This window comes from Danio aesculapii, chromosome 24 (genome assembly GCF_903798145.1).
Source record: "Danio aesculapii chromosome 24, fDanAes4.1, whole genome shotgun sequence".
Lineage (NCBI taxonomy): Eukaryota > Metazoa > Chordata > Actinopteri > Cypriniformes > Danionidae > Danio > Danio aesculapii.
In genome coordinates, this window is record NC_079458.1 from 28,663,157 (window position 1) to 28,686,129 (window position 22,973).

The 22,973-nt window shown below is 40.1% G+C and overlaps 1 protein-coding gene across 1 annotated transcript in view; it reads right to left on the reverse strand.

The window, feature by feature from the left end:
* LOC130218719 (transcriptional activator GLI3-like) overlaps window positions 1–22,973 on the reverse strand; it is a 300,195-nt gene that overhangs the window by 135,859 nt on the left and 141,363 nt on the right. Inside the window, 1 exon segment of the mRNA XM_056450972.1 lies at window positions 12,242–12,484. Within this exon segment, the coding sequence (XP_056306947.1) occupies window positions 12,242–12,484 (243 nt within the window).

Genomic DNA, 22,973 nt, shown 5'->3' on the forward strand with positions numbered 1-22,973 from the left:
ACAACCTGTTCTTTGCTTTTTTATAAGACTGCTTTGTATCCTGTTCTGTGTTAAGTCCGGAACTCCACCTCTTAGCTGCCTCATCAAGTGTCCAGTTAATTTATTCTCAAGATTTTTTGCTTGCTGTGTTCTTATTTGATTGTTCTGATACACCTCGTGTCTATTTTATTTTGTATGTATTTTGGGAAGCTTGGCTTTCTTACTTTTGTTGTACTTTTTCAATCCTGGCTGTAGAGAGATATTGCCTCTCCTTTTTGTCAAATTCTCTTCAGTAAAGACTATATTATTTTTGGAATTCATACGTTGTGGACTAAGTCCGTCACCAGTAGCTGACTTCAGCAGCATGACCAAACTTTATCAGAAATCCTTTGCCTCTTGAATCCCCACTCTTAGACCACAATGGCCCAGATCGTTACTCCACAGTCAGTTCCCTTGTCAACACCTGAGCCCAAGTTGCCCCCTCCTCAGCGCTTTGATGGCAGTTTCGAGAACTGCAGGTGATTCTTTACTCAGTGCACTCTGATCTTGCAACTACAACCCAGTTGTTTTCCTACTGACTGCAGTCAGTTGGCATATATAATCACACTCCTCACAGGCAAGGCCCTGGATTGAGCCTCAGCATTGTGGGATAAATCCCCTCTAACCACTAATATCCACCGCTTCCTATCAGAGATGAAGGGAGTGTTCCTCCATTCAGCGGACAGTGGAGAGGCAGGACGCCGACTCCTAAGACTATCTTGGGTTCCCGCAGTATCGATGAGTTTGACATTGAGTTCCGTACTCTAGTCACCAAGAGTGGGTGGGGTGAATCTGCACTGAGAGCGATCCTCCACAATGCATTGTCCTCCAAGCTTAAGGATGAACTGGCATTCAGAGACTCCCCATCAGACCTTGAGTCCCTAATTGGTTTAGCCATTCGGGTGGACAACCACCTTAAGGAGCACCAGACAAAGAGAGAGCCGGACACAGTCATGACCCATCATGACAATATTGTTTATCCCACACTGGATCCTGAGGAACCCATGAAACTAGGCACTACTAGAATCTCGCTGAAAGAACCCAACCAATGAAGGAGAGGTGCTGCATTTATTGTGGGAAGCCAGGTCATTTCCAGGCAGCGTGCCCAGAGTTGTCGGGAAAAGTCAGATCTAGTTTCGGTGTAGGGGCCCCCGGGGCGAGAGTAGGTATAATTCCCTGTCCCATTTTCTCTGGTTTGACCCTCCAGGCAGTTATCTCCCTTAAACAACCCCACCAGGTGGAGATCTTCATTGACTCTGGTGCAAAAGGAAACTTCTCAGCAGTAGACTGCAACCCGCTAGGCTTAGTCCTAAGTAACTCTGACTTAGCTGAGGTCTTCAGTAAGACTTGAGCAGCCTCACTGCCCCCTCACAGGCTCTATGACTGCCCCATTGATCTATCACCTAGAACCTGCCCACCCCGCGGAAGGTTGTATTCCCTCCCTGGGCCTGAAAGTGTTGCTATGGAGAAGTATCTACAAGAGTCCCTAGATAGTGGTTTTATCCACCCCTCCATGTCAGCAGCCGGGGCAGGATTCTTCTTTGTTGATAAAAAAAGATGGCTTACTTAGACCCTGCATTGACTATAGAGGTCTCGACAGCATTACAATCAAGAATAGCTACCCTCTTCCCCTAATGACAAAAGCCTTTGAGATCTTACAAAGATCTTTACCAAGCTGGATCTCCGTAGTGCATACCATCTCATCAGGATCAGGCAGGGAATGAGTGGAAGACAGCGTTTAACATTCCCACTGGCCACTACGAGTACCAAGTTATGACCCTTTGGACTAGCCAACGCTCCAGCTGTCTTCCAGTCATTTATTAATGATGTACTTCGAGAGATGCTTAACAACTTTGTTTTTGTCTATTTGGACGACATTCTCATCTTCTCTCATAACCACCAGGAACATGTGAAACACGTTCGGAAGGTATTGGTAGACCTTCTCAAACATGGGCAATTCGTGAAGCTGAAGAAGAGTGAGTTTCATGTCTCCTCCGTCTCTTTTCTCGGATTCATTGTTTCTAAGGGCAGCTTGCAGATGGACCCCAACGAGACTAGGGCAGTGCTGGATTGGCCGCAGCCTACCTCTATCAAAGAGGTGCAAAGCTTCCTAGGGTTTGCTCATTTTTATAGCAGGTTTATTAGGAACTTCAGTTCTATTGCCGAACCACTAACTTCCCTGACCAAGAAGGCGAATACCCCTTTTTTTTACCAGGAACTATAAGGTCAGTACAGCCTTTAACACCCTCAAACAAAGATTCACCTCAGAATCTATTCTCAATATACCAGATCCTGAGTTGCCTTTTATCCTAGAGGTGGACACATCAGATATAGGAGTTGGAGCAGTCCTATCTCAAAGAAGTAAAGCAGACAACAAACTTCCCCCATGTGCCATCTATTTACATAGAATTACGCCAACTCAGGCAAACTTTGACATTGGAAACCGGGAACTACTGGCTATTAAATTAGCTTTGGAGGAGTGGAGGCACTGGCTTGAGGGAGCATCTCATCCTTTCCTCATTTGGACTGATCACCAGACTGATCACTGATCACTCACTTACATACAGAATGCCAAAAGACTGAACGCTAGACAAGCTAGATGGTCACTGTTCTTTAACCGGTTAAAAATCACACTTTCCTTCCACCCAGTGTCCAAGAATATCAAGCCTGAGGCTCTCTCGAGACAGTTCAAACCTTCTGAGAGGCCATGCTGCCCCGAACCCAGCGTGCCTGGTGCAATGTCACCCTGACCCAGGTAATGAACCACCTAGGAGCTTATTTGTCCCTAACTCTATGCGTTCTGATGTCTTACAGTGGGCGTATTCCTCTTCCCCCTCAGAGCACCCCGGTATTACCAGAACCTACAAATTGATTTTGAGGAAGTTCTGGTGGCCAATGATGCTGAAAGACGTGCAAGAGTTTGTTTCTAATTGTCCCACCTGTGCTCAGAACCCCGAACTCGACCCCAGAGACTAATTCATCCACTATCCACCCCGAGTCGCCCCTGGTCCCATATTACTCTTGATTTTATTACAGGATTGTCTCCGTCTCAGGGAAATATGGTAATCCTTGTGGTGGTGGACAGGTTCTCTAAGATGTGTCACCTGTTACCATTACCCAAGCTTCCCACTGCGAACCAGACAGCTGAACTACTAATGGGATGTGTCTTTAAAATGCATGACTTTCCTCAGGATATCGTGTCTGATCAGGGTCCCCAGTTCTCATCCAGGTTCTGGAAGACTTTTGGGCGGCTCATTGGCTCGTTGATCAGTCTGTCCTCTGGCTACCACCCCCAGTATAATGGGCAGACAGAAAGAGTAAACCAGGAAGTAGAAAAAAACGCTAAGGTCTGCCTGGAAGGAAACAATCATTCCAGCCGGACCTCCCATTTAGTTTGTGTAGAATTCGCTCACAATACTTTACATCACTCTTTCATTAATATGTCTCCTTTTGTCTATGTGTCTATGGCTTTCCCCCTCTTCCGTTTCCTGGTCAGGAACCACATGTGGAAGTGCTAGCTGCCACCCAGTTTATTCACCGCTGCCGGCATTCTTGGCAGAAGGCTTGTGTTTCCCTGAGAAGGGCTGTCCATAATCAGCAGAAACAGGCCAGCAGGTATCGCAAGGCAGGACCCTCCCTCCGAACTGGCCAAAGAGTATGGCTCTCAACCCGAAATCTTCCTTTGCGGGTAGAGTCACATAAGTTGGCTCCAAATTATGTTGGCCCTTTTAAGAATATTAAGAAAATCAATCCTATATCCTACCGCCTTCTATTACCCAGGGCCCTAAAAATACATCTGACATTTCATGTTTCTCAACTAAAACATGTTCTCTGCTCCATCCTGCATCCCAACAGAGCACCCACACCTGCTTTATGCACTGTTGATGGTCATCCTGCTTTCACTGTCCGCAGACTGCTTAAGTGTCGCCAGGTACGAGGGAGGACACAGTACTTGGTCTACTGGGATAGGTTTGGTCCGGAGGAGCACACCTGGCTCTCCGCTAAAGACATTTTGGACACTTCCCTCATCAAAGAATTTCACCAGGCACAGAGGGAGCCCCAAGGGAACATCAGGAGACGCTCTTAGAGGAGGGGCTACTGTAATATCTCAGCACATTCTCCAACCCACCAGGGCGCGCAGCGATATTGTCCTATACTGCTCAACATTTGATGGCGGTAGTGACTCTTGTTCCTTTAAACTCCCCTGTAATTAGCCTAATCACCACCACCTGTTCTTTGCTCTATATAAGACTGCTTTGTATCCTGTTCTGTGTTCAGTCCTGAACCCTACCTCTTAGCTGCCTCGTCAAGTTATTCTCAAGATTTTTTGCTTGCTGTGTTCTTTTTTGATTGTTCTGAGATCCTTGTGTCTATTTTATTTTGTATGTATTTTGGGAAGCTCAGCTTTCCTATTTTTGTTTTTTTAACCCTGGGTGTAGAAAGATATTGCCTCTCCTTTTTGTCAAATTCTCTTCTGTAAAGACTGTATTATTTTTGTAATTCATGCATTGTGGATTAACTTTGTTCCTCCTCTGCTCTTGGGCCACCAGTAGCTGACTTAGTACGTAAGTACTCACTTAGTAAGAAGTACTGCTAACCACATCGTAGACCCGGGTTCTATCCCCACTCAGACCATTACAGTCTGTAAAGCCTGCAAGCTAATAACCCTTAAGAGTTTACCCACAGCTATTGAGACTGCAGAGTTACTGTTTCAGTTTGTTTCTCAATCTCCTTGAAGTATCTTTCAGTCTCTCATCCATTTACCACTCTCAGTTAAATGCCCAGGCTGAGCAGAAGAAAAACATAGGTCAGTATCTCAGTTCATATTGCCATAGCCAGCAGAACAACTTGGTCTGCTTCCTGCCCTGAGCTGAGTGTGTACAAAACTCCCTTAGATATCCACATTTCTAACACCATTCCCCACTACATAAAACCATTCCCCATCCCGCATATTCACCCCATCCCGCATAAATTTCACCTCCCTGCATAGTACTTCATCAAAATCATTTAATTTATCACTTCTTAAAACTTTCACAGATGCTCTTGTACCTCAAATCCACCAGTGTGAAGTGCCTTCTCTATCTGAAGTTGAAGACTCTCAGAACATTTTTGTGGTTCATGGTTCTGGATTGCAGGTGGTGAGATGGCCACCTGGTTTTCCCAATGGAGTGAGAGGGGTACGGTCCAAATGAAAGGTTCTGGGTCAACACAATGATATCCTCAATACAAATTTCCTCAATGATTTCAAGCTTGTTATCTAGCAGGACCATCCAGCATCCAGAGGCCATGGCTGCCATCGCAGTCACTTACAGGTGTTGATAGCTGCCCATGGGGAACAAGTTCTGTCATGAATACACCTCCACTGAACCACCATTCACAATCACAGGGTCACAATCGCATGACTTCTGATGGACAGAGTGCCTCCCATATCTACCAGCAATCATTTCACCGTCACCTTTCTCTACTCCAAAGTTAACTGCTAAACTAATGATCTCTATGGGTATAAAATATACATTTGGACAAATAAATCTCTCTTCACCTGGTTTTTAATCAACTGTTTCAATATCTCCCAACTTCACCTGGCATCTGACCCACTACAAGACTTTTATCCAACACACTCCACTCTCCTAGAGACTCCAGCTATCCAGAGCACCCAGTTTTATTTTTTACTATTGTTGTTGCTGTTGTTGTTGTGTATTTCACTTTTTTGCTTTGTCGCAGTCTCTGTTCCCATATTTCAATATGTTTTTGTCCCCCTTAATTTCCTCTTATATTATGTAAAACACTTAAATATACTATGCTGGAAACAATTGTGATAGGCTGCATGGTGGCTTAGTATTTAGCACTGTCGCTTCACAGCAAGAAGGTCACTGGCTCGAGTCCTGGCTGGGCCAGTTGGTGTTTCTGTGTGGAGTTTGCATGTTCTTCCAGTGTTCGCGTGGGTTTCCTCCGGGTGTTACGGTTTCCTCCACAATCCAAAGACATGTGCTATCGACCAGTTACCATGTTTGTAAACATTCAGGATGCGCGCGCAGGGAGGTGGCAGAAAGAAGCCGGGAGCACTAGCATTTACAGCGAGGGAATGACATCCGATGCGGTACAGAGTTTGTTGTTGTCTTAGAAATAAGATATATTGATTACACATTATATATATTATTTACATAATGCTTTCAGCATATTATAACAGCTTGTCACCCAGTGATAAGCACAGTGATTCGGCAAAATTAACGTTAAAGTGAGCGGCGTTCATCTGACAGGTCCATTTGCGTTAGCACGCTCCCAAGCATCCAGCCCCAAATATACAATCTCATTAAAGCTCCAAATGATTTTACAAGAGAGAAGTTAAAGATCTACAAGTCTTTGGATGCCAACAATGTTGTTCTGTGTGGTCACGTACAAGAATTAATGCTCCAGGATGACCAGATTCAACACTATGTAGAGCTAAAAACCAACGATCTGCTTAGCCAAAGACAAGGAAAGAAGACGAAGGTAACGTTATACAAGGCCTAGGTAATTAATCACCAACACGCAAAACGACAGCATTCTGTCAGAGAATTGCACCTGTATGGCAGGGTATGTGAACTTACACATAGAGGTAAAGTTGGTTTTATATTCGCACATTCGGACTTTCTCTCTAATACTATATTTCATAAAAGTATTATTTGCAAACTCTAAATAGCGAAATCATATTAGCAGCCAATGACTATCAAAGTACAACATTGTTCACAGTCAAAGAAACAGTGTTAATGTTGTTTTCAAGTCACACTTGCAGGTTATTTCAAACCGAATACTCAAAGTGCCAAGGTAAACGATATAGGGAGTGTGTCACAAGTTGTCACTGAATGAATGTGTGAATATAAAACCAAGTTTACCTTAATAACTTATACTTTCACGTTTCATTCTTCGCATTCAGTGTCCGCAGTTTAATTAACCATATATAACTGTTTTTGCTAAAATCATTTCTGCAATCAAAAATGAGTAATGTGTATGATTCGGCATAGCGTGAACTTACCTGATATGACATGAGAACTGCAAAGTCCAGCATTTCTAATTAGGTCGTCACTTCATTCAGCTCCCTTTTAGCCAAAGACGTCTGCAGTCAGCCTTAAAGCAGTGTGGTTTATGGTTTTCTATTTTTGGACTTTGGCATCCTACCGCACAACATGATATCTTTACTATTGCAGCCTGGGTATTTTATTTGCAACCGGGGACCCCTGTGTCGTCATATGTGACGTAGGTTGGTAATTGGTCTATAGGTGAATTGAATAAAATAAATTGTGCATGTGTATGAGTATGTGTGAATGTGAGAGTGTATGGGTGTTTCCCAGTACTGGGTTGTGGCTGGATGAGCGTCCACTGCACTGAACATATGCCTGAATAGTTGATGGTTCATTCCGCTTTAGCAATAAATTAGAGACTAAGCCGAAGGCAATGAGTGAAAGAATGACAAATGCGATAGTGTTGATTACAACAATTTCAGCTTGTCTTGTAGCTTGTAATTTATTCCACTATTCATTTATTTGTGAGAATTTGTCATAAGTCCATGTCAGTCAACACTACCCAGATCTTCCTCTTTATCTGGCACAGCCCACCATGATTAATTTCTTTGAATATTTTCTTTTTACATGGAGACTAGCAGATTTGCTGAGGTGGTCAGGTCTGCATTATTTAAAATATAAGGTTTGACTGGTTGTAATGTAGTTGACCTCTATGCATTAAGCTGGATGGACCAAAACTATACCAACAAATCACTTAGTTGCTAATGAAGATGACAACATCTGGAAAAACCAGGGAACTACGCAAGGATTCTGTTTGTGGACTTCAGTTCTGCCTTTAACATCATCGTCCCATCACTGCTTGAGTACAAACTGACCCAGCTCTCTGTTCCTAGCTCTGTCTGTCAATGGATCACCAGCTTTCTGACAGATAGACAGCAGCTAGTCAGAATGGGCAAAATCACATCCGACAGCCGCACCATCAGCACTGGTGCCCCCCAGGGATGTGTTCTTTCTCCACTGCTCTTCTCCCTGTACACCAAAGACTGCACTGCAAAAGACCCCTCCATCAAACTCATTAAGTTTGCAGACGACACTACTGTTATCGGCCTCATCCAGAACGGTGACGAGTCTGCATACAGACAGGAGGTGGAGCGGCTGGCGTCATGGTGCAGATACAACAACCTGGAGCTGAACACGCTCAAAACAGTGGAGATGATAGTGGACTTCAGGAGAAACCCCCCTGCACTCCCCCCACTCACCATCATGAACAGCACTGTGGCTGCAGTAGAGTCATTCAGGTTCCTGGGCACCACCATCTCTCAGGATCTAAAGTGAGACATTCATATAGACTCCATTGTGAAGAAAGCCCAGCAGAGACTGTACTTCCTACGTCAGCTGAGGAAGTTCAACCTGCCAAAGGAGCTGCTCGTACAGTTCTACTCAGCTGTCATCCAATCCATCCTCTGCACTTCAATCACCGTCTGGTTCGGCTCAGCTGCCAAACCCGACCTCCGTAGACTACAGCGAATAGTCCGGACTGCTGAACGAATCACTGGCACAACCCTTCCTACACTTCAAGAACTGTACTCTTCCAGAGTGAGTAAAAGGGCTCGCAAAATCACTCTGGACGCCTCACACCCAGCACACTACCTGTTCGAACTGTTACCGTCTGGTCGGCGCTTCAGAGCACCAAGCACAAAAACAGCCAGACACAGGAAAAGTTTCTTTCCTCAGGCTGTCTACCTTATGAACAGTTAAATATTCCCCTACTGTGCAATAAATATGTGCAATACTTTCTCATATGCACTTGTACACAGCACCTTATATCAATATACAATGCAATACTTTCTACATTCGCACTTGTACACAGCACCTTATAACCTGTATATTTATAACAATCTGTACATACAACTCAACATCCAGAATTCTTGACTAACTGCATCTGTTTAATGTTCATCATTTTTTATTATTATTATTTTATTTTTTCAGATTTATTTTGTGTTGTCACTTGTCACTTTATGTACACTGGAAGCTTCTGTAGCCAAAACAAATTCCTTGTGTGTGTGAAGCACACTTGGCAATACAACTGATTCTGATGACGAGCAATGACACTGTAAATAGTTTTATGAGGGAGAGCAAAAGTAAGGGCATATCTTTAAATCATTTGAAATAAAACCACACTGTAAAACCCACTAAATGATGATTTAATGAAAACAAACAAGCATCACACCATGCAATGATGGTCTGCAGAATTAAATTCTTAACAGGCTTTGACTTATAAGGCTCTCCCTCACTCTTTCTCTCTATTTATTTTCTTTACTTCATCTTGCCCATTCACATTTATGCTCTCTTGCTAAGAGCACAGTGGGAAAAATAAGTGCTGAGCCCGTCACTGTTTTTCTCAGAAAACAGATTGCTAAAGATGCTGTTTACTTAAAGTTTTCACCAGATGTTCATACCCATCAAAGAAATCCATATATGTAAAGAAAACAAATCTAATTAGTTTAAAAATGAAGTTATGTGTAATAAAATGAAATGACACAGGTTCTATAGTATTGAACACATGAAGAAAGGGAGGTGTAGAACGGCTGTGAAAACCCAGACAGCAGCTGAAATCTCAGTATCTATACAGCAATCCTCCACCCTTCGTCATTGTAAATCAATATCCGCTGCTTCAGTCCAACATTTGCATTAGCAGGATGATGAAGATGAACCAGGATGGACATTTCACCAAGACAATGATCCAAAACACAGCCGAGGAAACTCTCAAATGGTTTCAGAGGAAAAATAATCTAGTTGTAGAATGTCCTAGCCAATCATCTGACTAGAATCCAATAGAAAATACTAAATAAAGATCAGATTTTATAGATGAGACCCACAGGACCATCAAAATTTTTACATTCTGTTGAAGTCTGTAAAAAAGAATCACACCTGAGCAATGCATGTGACTTCAGGAGTTCAGTACTTTCTCCTTGTGTCATTTCATTGTTATTACATATAACACATTTTTTCAGATTTTTTTGTTTTATTTTTGTCAAATGACATCTTTGATTTTTATGCATTAAACTATTCCTTTATTTTAAGCTTCCTCCTACAGAAATTGTCCAATCCATGGCTCATTTTGTACTTGTCATCTTGAGACTTTAATGAAAAAAAGTTTGATAAAAATAATAATAATTTGAATTCATGTAGTTTAGATAGAACTTGTATAAATCAGTCAATTTTGCAAGGCCTATGTATACCTATTTAATGACATCTAACTGTCAACTCTAATCTCACATGTGATCTTAAATTATTTCCTTGTCACTTATTGCATGCGTTTGCAAGTTGTCTGCGATTGTTTATATTGTAGTCATGCAGTGTAAAGCCTCCTATAACTAATCCATTGTGCAGTTTGAACACAACAACAACAACAAATAAATACTGTAGATCAGAAGAAGGCAGTCTATGTAAAAGCAATATCACAAAAGTAGCACTGTGACATGGCTGTGTATCAGCACTGCTGTGAATACAACAGTTTAACTGCATAATTATGTATATAAAACACATAAAATCTTAAAAACTACTTTCTTCTGCCATGCATTCACATCTTCAGCTGACCTTCTAAATAGCCAACGCTGTTGCTTATTCAAAAAAAAAAAAGTCACTTTATAATTAGTATTTAAAGTAATATTCTTTTGCACAATGCAGAGTATTGTAATGTCCAACGCTCATTCTGAAAATGTAGCCCTATATACGTTTCTGGAGATCGCAAATTATTATGCCAGTATACATTCTGTGATACCGACAGCTGTTTGTGCCACTTCTCAATGAGCTGTCTGTAGTAAATACTCTATGTGAAATTTCAATCCTCACCTCAAAACTACAGTCAAGTGTTTGAAATAAATTCTTCTGTGGGATAATTCTGTAGTCACATGATTAATAGTCATGCTGAATCAGCGAAAGCAGTTAAATCTTCTATTTACTCAGCAATTGTTATTTTTCCCTGGAGATTTCCTGGGTTTGTTTGTGTGTATTTGGACAGGTTCATGGGTTTCTACGAGAGCACCCTCTAGCCTTCAGATTATTTGGCCTTCACACACACATACAACAGTTCTGACATAATCTGATTGGCTGAAAGCCGTGTGATAGTCTACTAGTATCAGCCCTGATTCAGCATCTTCACAGAGAGTGCCACGTGGAGGACTAAACTTATTATAGTTTAACAAACACTGTGGCCATTGTACCTTACAATAGGTAAATCGGCCACAATCATAAAATTCGCTCCAAAGCAAACAGATTTGATGGCAATGTTAAGTTTACAGCTTTACATATAATAGATGCTATGTGGAAACTTGCCCATTGTTCTTTTGACTGATTTGCTTAGTAAGTTCATGTTGTTTGCTAAAGTTATTTTTCAATAAATGACATTGAATAAGTATTTAATAAATTAGTTTGTATTGCAAAACGCTGCATGTAGTAATGATTGGTGGTTCACGTTACATTGTCTTGCCATCAGACTGTGACCAAGACTGTATTGTAATCAGTCTGAAAGGCTTTGAAGAAATGTGGGAATATGGCAAAGGAAACACCAATTTCCTCAGCAGACACGTCAAACTACTGCTAAACCGTTTAAAGAAATGAAGGTAAATCACACTTGATCTCTGGGTAAAACTCTTTGTTTTGTATATTGAATTGAATATAGTTATACTATATAGGAGTTTGATGTTTTTGTTTTGGCTTTTATTGGATTTAATGTTCCCGGATGTGGCAGTAAGAGGAAAACAGATAGAATTCTGTTGATTTATTGAATTTTTTTTAAGGTGTTCAATGTAATAGTACTGACCTTTGAGCAAGATCCTCTGTTTTGTCATCACTGAGAATGGTATTTTTAAATTAGCATCACCTATTACCTAGCTGTTACAATCAACATTCGATATGAATCTGTGTGCAGAAAAAAAATCAGTTCCTCACACTAATGGGTTTTTGCAACACTCTATTGTTTTTTATTCTTGTTTACAAATTTATGTTGTCAAACTGTTGTATAAATAGAATATCACACTTGTATCACATCAATACGGCTGTATATCAGCACTGTTGTAGCCTAGTTCCTATGTACATATCACAGCAGTGGTAATAGAGAGCCATATAGATATATGTATGATGTTGCTAACACTGTCTCTCACACACACACACACACACACACACACTTGTTATATATATATTATACATATGTAGGAACTCACTATAGTGAGGGTCCAGATATCCAGAACGAGGATCCATGGCAAACAGTGTTCCACGATAGGGCAGGGTGTGGTCTGCCAAGCGGGGCAGAGAGCTCTGAAATTCTTTCTTTACCAGTGGAGGACGTTCTTCTGTAGAGGTGGATGGCTCTTCACTGACTTTTCCTGATGTGTTCACAACATCAGTCTGCGCACTAATGGTGTTACGCCTCTCATGGTGATATGGTGAACCAGAACGGTCATCCTCTAAAAAAAGACATAAATAATAAAAAAAAGAACATTAATGATATTCTGTGCACTAGTTTTATTTAATTATTTACATGTTTAATGAATCATTTTGGTACTTGTTAAAATACAGATTGCAAAGAGACGTCTACATGAACACTATGGTTAAACATGCTACTACTGTATGTGTGCTAACACTAATTCATGCAAAGAAACAGACAAATAAATAAATAAACAAACTATATCATAATGACATTTTTTGCAGTCTAGGTATAACGTACATAAGTTGCTTGCAACTGAATGTTTTTCAGCATTTACTCAGAATTGTTATTTTTGTTATTTTTCACTACTTATAGAATATAATAATAATAATAATAATAATAATAATAATAATAATAATAATAATAATAATACGTCACCTTAGAATTATAAGGTTCTATCTGCGTTCTAAATGATTTTGAGATATTGAGCGTCAAAGTTTTTGCATTCTATAAAGCAAACAACATATGTGTAACAGTTCTCTTTCATACATTAACATGACAGAGACCCTAAGGGTTCTCTAAATTTAAATAATGAAAGTTCTCTTACATTTGCAAATTGGAGTAAATAACCTCGGTAAATGCAGATAGAACCTTCTAATTCTGAAAAGTAATTTTCCACTTGGAATTATAAGGTTCTATCTGGCAGATAATTCATTGAAGCATTACTTATCAATAAATACAATAAATATATATATATATATATAAGTTGGTTGTCACGGTTCGGTAAGGGGAAAAAGGGGCGAGGACCCAAGTGCAGGGAAAGTAGGATTTATTTATAATAAAAAAAATAAAAAGCAAAAACAGCAAAACAAACTACCCCGAGGGGGAAAACATTAACAAACAAATAAACAAACAACCAATCTAGACTAGGCAATCTGGCAGAGATCAGGACTGGTACATACACACGACAAGGTAACATTCAATGAGGCAACATACGATGATAAACTGGCACAGGACAGCAGACACGAGGAGAATATAAGCAGTAGTAAATTAACACACAGGTGAACAGACAGGTGTTAAACATGTGAATCTAATAAACTAATAATGGGTTAACAAGGAGGGTGGGACTAGATGATAGACGGGAGAGCACATGACACAAAGAGACAACACAAGCCATGTGCTCACATAAAACAAGACTAGAACACGCAGCCAATGAGAGAACTCATTAGGCTCGTGTTCGTATGACAAGACAAAAAACACAACACTGAAGCACACAACACAAGCACGCCACCAATGTAAACACAGAGCCACGTGCTTTGACAACAGACGCAAAACACAAGCACACGATAAGTGAAAACACCTTACCGTGCGCTCACATAAATGCAACGCGCATGTTTCATCTCAGCGCCAACCAAAACCGAAACCAACTAGACGGAGACACTGAGAATGAAACAGCGTGATGCTAACGAAACAAAACACAAACACGAGTACAAGAGCGCGCGTCCCAAGGACGCGCAGACCCCGCGTGCCCACATCAAGCGAGAGCGTGCACGGTCCGTGCGCACCTATGACGACGCGCACCCAGACAATGACAAAATAATTGCTCGACCCAAGAAAACTCGAGCCGAGCACTACAGGACAGGACAAGACAGAGCTAGTGTCCGGAATCTGCCACCAAAACAAGAATTAAAAAGACCCCCCCCCCCACCCAAAAGGGACGTCACTTGGCATCCCTAAAGGGAACATCCAACAAGGTACAAGACAGACAAGAGACACCACAAGACAACAAAACAGGCAACATCAACAAACACAAGACAGGGAAGTGAACAGGCAAGACAACATGAAGGGGGGAGAGAGGGGAACCAAGCCAGACCCAAAAAGACAAACAAGGGAGGGATGGGAGGGCAAGACCAGGGAGGAACAGGAAGAACCGTCCAGGGCGGGACCAGAGGGACAGTCCAGGGCGGGTTCAGTGGGAAAGCCTGCGGGGAGCCGGCAGGGCTGGAGGTGACTTGACTGAAGTCAGCTGGACTAAAGGCCTGTGGGGAGCCAGCAGGTCTGGAGGCGGCTTGACTGAAGGCCTGAGGGGAGCCGGCTGGGCTGGAGGCCTGAGGGGAGCCGCCAGAGCTGGAGGCGGCTTGACTGAAGTCGGCTGGACTGAAGGCCTGAGGGGAGCCAGCAGAGCTGGAGCCGGCTGGACAGGAGGCCTGTGCGGAGCCGGCAGGGCTGGAGGCCTGAGGGGGGCCGGCAGGCCTGGAACCAGCTGGACAGGAGGCCTGTCGGGAGCCGGCAGGGCTGGAGGCTGCCCGAGGGGATCCGGCAGGGCTGGAGCCGGCTGTACAGGAGGCCTGTGGAGAGCTGGCAGGGCTGGAGGCCTGAGGGGAGCCGGCAGGGCTGGAGCCGGCTGGACAGGAGGCCTGTGGGGAGCCGGCGGGGCTGGAAGCCTGAGGGGAGCCAGCAGGGATGGAGAGCCGTGGGGAGATGGCAGGGATAGAGCTGGCTGGACAGGAGGCCTGTGGGGAGCCGGCAGTGCTGGAGGCCTGAAGGTAGCCGGCAGGTCAGGCTGGGTCAGGCAGGTCTAGACGACTGGGTGGTGCCGACAGGGCAAGGCGTCTGGAAGGTACCGGCAGGGCAAGGAGCCGGGCTGGGGCCGGCAGGGCAAGATGTCTGAGTGGTGCCGGCAGGGCAAGGAGCCGGGCTGGGGCCAGCAAGGCAAGACGTCTGGGTGGTGCCGGCAGGGCAAGGAGCCGGGCTGGGGCCAGCAGGGCAAGATGTCTGGGTGGTGCCGGTAAGGCAATGACCAGGACTGGGGCCCAAGAAACCTCAAGCCGAGCACTACAGGACAGGACAAGACAGAGCTAGTGTCCGGACTCTGCCACCAAAACAAGAATTAACAAGACCAGAGTGGCACACACTGACATGGGTGTTGTAACAATATGTTGATGCTTGAAAAAGTCATTTTTTTTGCTTTCTGTAACATTTATTTCATGTTTTAAGATGAATATTTTTTCTTTTCAAATTAAGCATACAAGAGTGCTAAATATTTTTTTTTCCAGTGCAGCTTTTAATTTGATCTAATTAATATGTTAATATTTATTACATTTTATGCTTTATATGTATTATTAAATTCTATTTATTGAATTATATGCTCCATTCATTCATTTTCTTTTCGGCTTAGTTAGTATTAATCCGGGGTCGCCACAGCGGAATGAACCGCCAACTTTATCCAGCACATTTTTACGCAGCGGATGCCCTTCCAGCTGCAACCCATCTCTGGGAAACAACCATACACACTCCTTCACTCTCATACACTACGGACAGTTTTAGCCTACCCAATTCTCCTGTACCGCATGTCTTTGGACTGTGGGGGAAACCGGAGCACTCGGAGGAAACGCACGCAGCGCAGGGAGAACATGCAAACTCCACACAGAAATGCCAACTGACCCAGCCGAGGGTCGAACCAGCGACCTTCTTGCTGTGAGGCAACAGCACTACCTACTGCGTCACCAGTTATATGCCCCATAAAATAAAAAAAAGTATTTGCAATTTAAGGCTTAATATTAAATTTAAAGACTTTGAAAGAAACAAACGACCGAACTGATGATCAAATTAGTTTTATAAACACTGAAAAGTGTTTCACTTACTATATGTAAACAAATAAATATTTTTCACATTTAAAATATACATTTTTAAATATTAATTTCTTTTTCACCAATGTAAAATTTAACATTTCATCTCAATGACAGCGGCGCAGTGGACAGCACGATCGCCTCACAGCAAGAATGTCGCTGGTTCGAGCCTTGGCTGGGTCAGTTGGCATTACTTTGTGGAGTTTGCATGTTCTCCCCAGGTGCTCCGGTTTCCCCCACAAGTCCAAAGACATGCGCTACAGGTGAAATGGATAAGCTAAAATTGGCCGTAGTGTATGTTTGTGATTGAATACGGATGGGCAGCTAAATTTGTTTTTGGTCTTCAAATCTTTTGTAGACAGAGACTAAGAATTGATCAGGTTTTGAGTAGCTTTTTGGTCAGATGCATGGAATAAAAGTGTGTGGGGGAAAAGCATTGTTGGAAGTTGGCTATGCTAAGAACCCTGACAGTCATATCAAAACTGGCCTTGAAGCAAATACTGAAATAGAAAAATTCCATTAAAATGTCCAATTAAATCTACTGTATAGACAAACAAACACAAATACAGAGGCACAGGCACAGACAATGGAAATAAAAGGTGAAACAAGCCTTGTCATGCTAAGTCTTCAGGTAGTGCAAGGAGACAGTGTTAATGTTAACATGTGCTTTAGTGAAGCTTTGACATTTTTTATGTATGACAAAGCCTTCTGCGCTTTGCCTCTTTCAGGAATATGTGTAAGTTCACAGCATCACACAAGAGCAATTGAGTGTCTGTGCTTGCCACAGTCTGTAAAATTAAACAGACCAACATTCAGCATCACAGCAGCAGTCAAGGATTTCCCACAAGCTTAGTTCTCTCTCTCTCTCTCTCTCTCTCTCTCTCTCCCTCTCTCTCTCTGTCTTCAAAGACACACTGTCCCATAGAGAGGGCAGCTGGGTCTTTTCGCTGCATTCCAAACTGCCCATTAAATGGGCTCATGGGTAGTATCAACGCCCACAAGCTATCTGTCTTCTCCCTCTTTTTCTTTGCCTCTCTACTGCACACACCGAAAGAAATGTACTTTCCCTATTTCTCTGTCTGTAAGTAATCTGTCCTGGCAGACGAAGCTGGACTTGTATCCCAGAGGGACAGAGTTGCCAGAAGTTTAAAATAGGGCAAAGAGAAGCAAGTTTACATGGCTTTCAGGGCTTGCAGGGTGCTTAAATTTTTTTCAAAGACATTCAAATGACCTATTACCTAACCTCATTTGAGTCATGACCTGTCAATCTAGAACAGAGGTGGGCAGAATCTTGAATCCTGAAGAGTTTTGATACAGCCCTGATACACACAGACCTTGATTACATTTTTTTAGGTGTGTGTGATCAAGGTTGGAGTAAAACTCTAGACTGTTTCTCATTTCCAAGAATGCAGAGAACAGGCTTGCGTTCTAGTTGAGACTTTTCTTGCCAAGTTTCCTCTGAAGAACAAACAGCGAGAACAGAGAATGCGTTCCTGTGAGAAATGAGATTCTGCAATCTTCCTGATGGTCATATGACCTTCATGCATTTTTAAAGGAATTTTTTTAAACATTACAGCATTCGTACAACAATCCATTTTAATATATACATGTTTATATATAAAACATGCACAAAAGCCTTACAAATATATTTTAAGTTATATCTTTGAACTTTAATAAAAAATGCTGCACTTCTCATCTCCTTTATTCTGCTGCAATGACTTATAGGACTTCTAGTGCGAGCTCTGCACTGGATTGTGCTTCGATGCATCTTTGATATCAAGAACACATCTGGGTCCTTTCAAGTGTCGTCCATTCTTGTGGTCTTGAGTTTTGGAACTGAACTTTGGTGGTTGATGATGTTGATGATACACAAGAACACAAGAATGCGAGAACGCTTGAGAATGCATATTGAGAAAAAGCTCTAGTAAACTATTTGTGGGTGTAGCCTTTTGTAGTGGTGTCTGAAACCATAGTGGACTCAGTGGGACCAATCCTACAAAAACGCATGTACACTATATATATATATATATATATATATATATATATATATATATATATATAATATATATATATATATATATATATATATATATATATATATATATGTATATATATATATATATATATATATATATATATATATATATATATATATATATATATATATACATATACATAGCCACTAAATCAAAAAGTTATGAAATGCTGTGAGATTGTGTTGTCAAATCAAATTTAAAGGGGACAGAGACGATAATTTGATCTACAGATTATGAGCTAATCGGAAAAGTTTAAGGGGGGCTGAGTAGAAATATAGTGCCCCCCTAAAATAGACCTAGCGAAGCCCATGATGGTAACACAAAGTTGGGATTAAAGGGAGAGTTCACCCAAAACTGAAAATGATATCATCATTTATCTCCCTTAAAGGGATTTTAATCTTTCTTTCTTTTATTGAACATAAAAAGGCAGATATTTTGAAGAGTAGTATGAAAAAAAAAATTAATAGAAATCAGCTACCAGCATTTTTCAAAATATCCTCTTTTTGTGTTGAGCTAAAATAGGTTTTTAGCAAGTGACAGATGAGTAAATGATAGCACCATTTTCATTTCTGTGTAAAACGAATTCTTTTAATTAAAAAAAAAGGATAAATAAATAATAATTGTGAGTGTGGGTTCATTCTGCTGTAGTGACCTCTGATAAGTCAGAGACTATGCCAAAGAAAAGTGAGCGAGTGAGTATTCTTTTAAACATGACATAGCAATGGAACTAAGGTTAGTGCACAGCCCTGCTTGATGGACTGCAGTTGGTAAAAACCAATTAAAACTGTTAGGATTAAAGACTGTATTCCACATATCATGGAATACACTTTACAAATTGGCATGATAGAAAGGATTCAAGGATCCTACGACCATGAAAAATGGCAGCACCAGTACCATTTTAAATCTTTAATCCTATACTGCATAGCCAGTGATCTTATTGAGGGAATAATAGCACTTATTCCCTTAAAGCAGGATAAATCGGCCTGCTGCCATAAAACCACAATATTAACGTAAAGGGATTTAAGTATCATCCCTTTGCCATCCTCAGACAATCACACGCACACGGATTTGAAATAGAATCAGGTGTGGATATATGGAAGTAAAAAAATACATCTCATACTGACTACATTTATTTAATTTGAAAGATTTATATCACTATCATCAGCTTTTTTCAATAAGAAAATATACCACTTAATAGTCACTCATTCTCCTCTATTTCTCTCTTCAGATGCACTTTTAAAATATCTGAACTCCATGCTTTCAAATCCAGGTTTACCTGATCCACCTCCACACAGCCTAGCAATCTTAATATATATTATTTATTAAATTATCTTTTATCTTTATTTATTATTTATTATCCTTAGTTTATATATATATATATATATATATATATATATATATATATATATATATATATATATATAATTATTATTATTATTATTATTATTTTTATTAATTATTATTATTATTATTATTATTATTATTATTATTATTATTATTATATATATTTTTTTATTTTATTTATACGACAGTTCTGTCTGGTTCTTGAATCTGATTGGCTGATAGCCGTGCGATATTCTGCAAATAACAGCACTCGTCCAGCCTCTTAACCCTTCACCCTTGTTTATTACTACAGCGACAAGCAGTGGAGTCATTATAGTTTGACATTGCTCCTGTTGGTTAACAAAATGTACTTTTGAGGCTTTTTAGTCAAGAATGTAGTTGTTTAGATTGCAACTATGCAGTTTCTTTATAAGGATAAAGCCTATTTTAAAATAATTATAATATATATATATATATATATATATATATATATATATAGTTGAAGTCAGAATTATTAGCAGATTTATCCCCTTTTAATTTTTTTTTCTTTTTTAAACAGTTCCGAAATGATGTTTAACAGAGCAAGGAAATTTTCACAGTGTCTGATAATATTTTTTTTTTCTGGAGAAAATCTTGTTTGTTTTATTTCGGCCAGCATAAAAGTTTTACATTTAAAAAAAAAAAAAACATTTTAAGGTCAAAATTATCAGCCCCTTTAAGCTATACATTTTTTTGATAGTCTACATAACAAACCATCGTTATACAAAAACTTGCCTAATTACCCTAACCTGCCTAGTTAACCTAATTAACCTAGTTAAGCCTTTAAATGTCACTCTAAGTTGTATAGAAGTGTCTTCAAAAATATCTAGTATAATATTATTTACTGTCATCATGGAAAAAGATAAAATAAATCAGTTATTAGAAATGAGTTATTAAAACTATTATGTTTAAAAATGTGTTGAAAAAAATCTCTCCATATATATGTTTATGTTCTTATATAAACACCACTACTACTGCTACTACAACAACTACTACTACTAATAATAATAATAATACAAAATTGAAACAACAATTAAAATATTAAGAAAATAAAACATATTTTTTTGTGTAAATGTTTAAACATGACTTTACAGAAAAACAAAACTATAGAAAATGCAAGACATGTATGTGAGAGGGCTGGATGCTCACAGTGTGCTAATTTTTAAGTAAAATAATGCATTATTTTTTCTCTCTGTTCGTAGAGAACTTTCCTAAAAATTATTTGTTGCCCATGGCATTTAATAATCACAAGCTTTGTTATTTGCAATATGAAATAACATTGAAGCTTTTGAATTCGTTGCATTGTAAAAACAGTTTTGACCATATTCAATGTCTCATGACAGATTGATGAAGCTGCTTTGTGAACATCAAGATTATTGACAACAGAAACAGTTCGACATATTAAAATGTATGACATCGCAGCATTTGTTCAATCATTGTATATCAATCAATAATGTCACAAGACCACAAGATCACTTTTACCTCAAAAAAGCTATTAAATGTACATGAGCTACAGACGAATGTTTTAAAATATGTTTTCTAACTATTAAAATACATAAATAAAATGTTCTTTTTTTAACATATTTATTTACTTAGAGTTAGGCTATATTCTGTTTTGCTAATACTTCCTGCCGGAATGTAAAAAAAAAAGGAAAAACATTGGAAAAACAAGAAACTGTATTCAATATGCGATCTTTAACCAAGTGCTTCATTATGCTCAGGTTTCAGCTAAGAAATTTGCTTGAAAATAAAGAAAACCGATTTAATTACATTTATTTTCTAATTCTTAAATATCTAATTCATTCATTCATTCATTCATTCATTCATTTTCCTTCAGCTTAGTCCCTTATTTATCAGGGATCACCACAGCGGAATGAACTGCCAACTATTCTAGCATATGTTTTACACAGCCCTTCCAGCTGCTACACAATCCTGGGACACACATACACTCACACTACTCACTGCGACCAATTTTTTACCCAATTCACATATAGCGCATTTCTTTGGACTGTAGAGGAAACCTGTGTGAACATGGGGAGAACATGCAAATCCCACAAAGAAATGCCATTTGGCCCAGCTGGGATTCGACAGTCCTAACCACAGAGCCACTGCGCCACCATAAAAAGAAAAAAAATAAAGAAGAAAAAAAAAAAAGCAAATACCCAAACAGACAAACACATGTACTACTACTATAATAATAATAATAATAATAATAATAATAATAATAATAATAATAATAATAATAAATTATTCAATTAATCAGTAAATAAATAAAAAAAGCAGATTATATTTTCAGAAAGAGTGTCCACTTGCTCCCAGTTTAACCTTCTCGACAATATAAAATTTCTCCTTCCTATGTAACAATAAAAGACAGATCTCTTATAATTTAATTTAAACAGTTTTCTCATAAACAGACTCCTATTTGAGCCACATTATAGAGCAGAGTTCAAAAGTTTCCTGCAGATTTTCAGATGAAGGTAAGTATGCTATTGCACTCTAGGCTCAGCAGGGCTCTGATGTTGAGATTACACATGTCAGGAGGCAGATGAGAAGGATTTCCATGGCCCTGACCATCAATCAATCTCTTTTATTTCTTCATTGTTTTTTTCCCTAGGTATTCTTTTATTCCTTTTGCATTTGTGTGTGTGTGTGGGGGGGGGGGGGATTTATAGGTTATTTAACCATGACACTAAAACAGCAAGCCTGTTCTCTATGGACCCAGGGAATGAGAGATGATGAGGATAAGAGAAGAGAAGGAGGGAGAAAAATTATTGCTCTGTTTCTCTCTCTCTCTCTCTCTCTCTCTCTCTCTCTCTCTCTCTCTCTCTCTCTCTCTAGCTATCTATCTATCTCTGTAGTGATTGAATTTCTTAACATCTTTTCAAAAATCGCTTAAATGCCTGGAGGCGAGAGGAAGAAACAAGCTAATGGTGGATGGGGAGCACTGAACAAATTTCAGAGCCCTTTCCTGCTTGCGTTTGAGGTTTGAAAGTGAGCACCCTGCCTTTCAAGTTTCAAAGTCCTCCTTTCTCCTGTGGTGTCACTGAAGGATTTGAAAAGAAGGTAATTGTGCTCACTGCCGCCCTGATCAGAGGCACACGGCCCAGGCACTAGTATTTCACCAGCTCTCAGTACCACAGGAATAGACTCGGCAGCTTGGCTCCAACTTTTCCCCTTTCTCCCCCTCTGACTGGTTCTTTCCCTGTTCTTTGTGTGTCTCTTGATCTCTGTCTCTTGCTTTTCCCCACTCACTTTCTCTGAGTCTTGATCTGAGCTTCTTTCTCTGCCCACTAGATCATCCTCGTTCACTCTCAATGAACACGGTTTTCCTTTGACAATCTCTCTGCCTTTTTGTCTTCCACTCTCCTGTTCCAATCGTTAATTGTAACTGCTGAAAGTAAAGATTATCTAGCTAGAAAAAAAGAAATGATATAAATACTATATATATATATATATATATATATATATATATATATATATATATATATATATATATATACTG